The 3764-nt window shown below is 32.8% G+C and overlaps 1 protein-coding gene across 2 annotated transcripts in view; it reads right to left on the bottom strand.

Moving 5' to 3' along the window:
* Positions 1-3764, bottom strand: part of MAP2K4 (mitogen-activated protein kinase kinase 4) — a 124434-nt gene that overhangs the window by 84487 nt on the left and 36183 nt on the right. For both annotated transcript variants that reach the window (XM_012653952.1, XM_012653953.1), the window contains one exon: positions 3251-3353. In XM_012653952.1, the coding sequence (XP_012509406.1) occupies positions 3251-3353 (103 nt within the window). The remainder of the gene's footprint in view (positions 1-3250; positions 3354-3764) is intronic.

Raw genomic sequence — 3764 nt, 5'->3', positions numbered from 1 at the left:
AAAAAATTCTAAGATGCGGAAAAAAGCCAACATAAAAGAGAAAGACGAAGATAAAAGAAAAACCAACCCTTAAAGACATAGATATTTCAAAGGACAGAAAAGAATTTTAAAATCCCTATTTCGTATCCGTAAATTAAGAATAGGATTCTAAGAAAAAGCTACAGTTAACCTTTGGAAATAAGTATCAATTGCCAAAATAGATTCCATAGAAGGGTCAGAAAATAAAGGAAGTCCCCTAGGACTAGAGAAAACAAAGAAATGGAACACATAAAGAAAAAGTCAGAGACACAGGGACTTCAGGCAGTCCAATAACCAAATAACCCAAGTTTTAGGAAGAGATGACAGGAAAAACATGAAGGAATACATCAAAAGGGAAACAGCAGAAATTTTCTCAGATACACAAATCTTTAAACTAAAAGTGTTCACCTGGTACAGAGAAAGATGATCCAAACCTACGCCTATCCTCGTATAATTAAAAAACATTAGTAATAAAGAAAAAATGATAAAAGCTTCCAATGACAGAAATCGGTAGTCTGATAGACTTACACATGGTTCCCAAAATTTATCTTGTACTTAACACTCACCAGAATGCCACTGTCCCTTCTCTCCACTTCTCCTTCCCTGTCTTTCAAGATGCATTCAAATCTTGCTCCTCTGTGAAACTTTTCACCACGTAATTTATCCAAAGTAATATTACCCACTCCTGCACCTTTCCATTGACATTCAATCTATATTACCTTACACCTTACTTCTTAAATTGCTGTAGCCAACTGTCATTTTTTGGAATGACTGCTGCTTTTAACTCTTGGTTCTCAGAAAATAAGGATAATGTCCTGTCTTACTCTTCTGGTTCTTGCCTTCAGGAAACATCAAATGCCAGGTGAATCTGAAACTAGTTCCTGTTACAGGTCTTAATGTCATTAGCCGCTTATCTCATCTTTTGCTAAATTCATGAATAAGTCTTATATTTATATCCATAATTAAAGTTTAAGGAAATTTTAGAAGGAAAAACATATAAATGGCAAGAGATATCTTATTTCAAAAACTCCCACAAACTACAAGTTATGTTTTCTAATTGCAAACTAATCATTCATCCTACACAGCAACCAACAATGGTTTTTTCAGTGCCTGATGGTACACAACTCAGAGAAAGAGTACAAAAGAGTACCTTTTGGAAAGGGTGGGGAGGGTAGAGGAAATATACTGTCCTGAGTAATAAAACAATTATTTCTGACCAGTATCAATGCTATTAATAGTAGTTGCCTACTCCAGATCCAGATCATAGTAACAGTAACAGAATTCCAACAAAGCCTGGGTCTAAATTATTGGTCCAGAACCAAATTCTAAAGATTCTTTCTTAAGGAAAAAATTCTCATTACCATGTCTTTCCAAACATTTAACACTTCCTGGGAAGAGACACAAGGATGAAAAACCTAGCTAGTTATAGGTTTATGAAGTACTAGTTAAAAACAAAATAAAAAATAAAACTTAATCAACTCGTCTTTTAAAAGAAAGATTTATTTCACCTATTGTTTACTTGACAACAATAAATAAAAAGAAATTTTCTTCAGGAATTCCCCATACATGAAGAAACTCCAGAGGGAAGATAGTACAAATATGTGAATGCTTTTCCAGTTCTAAATTTAAGTCAGGTTGTCTTTATCCTTGTGCAAAAGGGCTTAAAAAAAAAAAAATCTGGTAGGTTTGGTGATTACTGCTATATCCTTTCTTTCTTAGACTTCAAATATGTGGTTCAGCTAGTAATCAAGGTAACAGAAACGAACTATGTTCAAGAATTAGTCATGTAGCCAAGTGCAATGAAGCAGACCTATAGTCCAAGCTACAAGGGAAGCTGAGGTAGGATCCCTTGAGTCTAGGAGTTCAAGGCCAGCCTGGGCAACATAGCAAGACCCCCTTTCAGAAACAACAACAAAGAATTAATTTTATACTAGCTTTCACTAGAAATTCTAGGAAATGAGAAAAGAGGTTCTTTTAAGAAGCATTTCCTTGCTGCTAGAATTCTGACTAATTAAGAAGTACTAAGTTTTCTTCTTCAATACAGCCCCCACTTGATGTTTCAGAGAAGGTAAAAAGGCTGGGACACTAGGCTGAGCTCTGACAACTCTAATTATGAACACCAGTCTAATAAAACTGATAGCATTCTTAGTCAAATAAACTAAAATAACAGTTTTTATTTAAAATATCTTTCATTCCCTCTAAGTTTACAAGCGAAAGTTTAAGAGTATATACACATACATACACACCTCTCTGCCTTATAGACATTGCTATTTTAAAAATAGCAAAATATTTTATGTATCCCTATTGCAAGACATTGTACCTTCTACCAATTTGTAACTGCAAATACAATGCACGCCAAAGTCTGAAAGAAAAGAAAATAGCAATAAAAGGACCTCTTTGGGGAAAATAAATATATTGGAAGTCTAATAAAGTTAGAATACAAATCATTGAGAAATTATTTTAAAACCGAATGTATTCTGCCAGCTTTTTAAACCATGTCTTTCACCACTTGCTTTATAGTTCTAAATAGCAGGACTAGCTGAAAATGATTTATGGACATGGGTATAAATGTAAAGCCACTGGCCTTCATGTTCATGATAGATTTTAGTGTGTATGGGGGGGAATAATTATTTAATATATCACATCACTTAGATTCAATTGAAGGTTTATGTAAAATATTGTTCCGAAGGTATTATTTTAAAATAACAGGTTTCTAATAATATATTCAGTAAGATGCTACAATATCATTTCTATAGTTTAATAAAAAATATTTGGTGAATAAATAAAAATTAATCACTGATATCTGTGCACCGACATGTATATAATTCTTTCAAGTGACTATGACATGGAAATCTTACAGGAATTTAGCCTATTAAGATGGGATTCTATTTTGCCACCAAGTGGTAAAGATTTGTACAGATCTACAGAGGACATTAAATTTCCTTTCCTATTCTCAGAGACTTTAGTAAGAGAGAAATTAAAAAGATAAAAATGCACCTGGATCTTTAGCTCTTTTTTTCCAAGCAAACTTTAGAAGTAAATTTAAAAAGGAAAACTGTGTTTACTTACTTAAGGCTACAGAATCAACAGCTTTTTGTTTACAAATAGTAATATTCCAAATGGCCCATAAGATAAAATACCAACATCTCAGTTTGGAAAAGTTCATAAAATACAATAACTTTAAAATCTTCGCTTGAGTTGAGCCTTTTATTTGATTACCAAGAATACTCACATGTGTGGGTTTTGAACTCCTGTAGGATTGGGATTCAGAGTAAACCTTGCTGTAGATTTGAAAGGTGGATTTGCAAAATTCAACTTCAGTGCTTTGCGTTTACCTGAGAAATAACAAATAAAAAGTAAAAGTTTCAAGTACTATAACAGGTACTATTCTGAGGGCACAAGAAAGTCACACCAAAACTCAGAAAACTTGCTTTAAAAAATAGATAACATAGGACAATATTTTGAAAGGCAACAAAGAATTTCTTAGAATTAAGAAAAAGTAAATAAAGATCATCTAAAGTTGTTACTAACCATAAATCACTCACTAGGCTGTGATACAACAGATACAATGCTCACTGCTTCAAGTTTACATTGTGCATACATTGTTCAGAGGTGTTAACACTTTTCCAAATGAAAACACCACTATAAAACTCATTTATCTCAGTAAATTGGAAAATTCTAAAATATTACCACCTCTCCAGTGTTGTATTTTTTTTTTTTTTTTTTTTGAGACAGAGTCTCACTCT

Source organism: Propithecus coquereli, unplaced genomic scaffold, assembly GCF_000956105.1.
Source record: "Propithecus coquereli isolate 6110/MARCELLA unplaced genomic scaffold, Pcoq_1.0 Scaffold435, whole genome shotgun sequence".
NCBI lineage: Eukaryota > Metazoa > Chordata > Mammalia > Primates > Indriidae > Propithecus > Propithecus coquereli.
The sequence above is the reverse complement of the archived record's forward strand: the minus strand, read 5'-3'. Positions and strand labels throughout refer to the sequence as shown.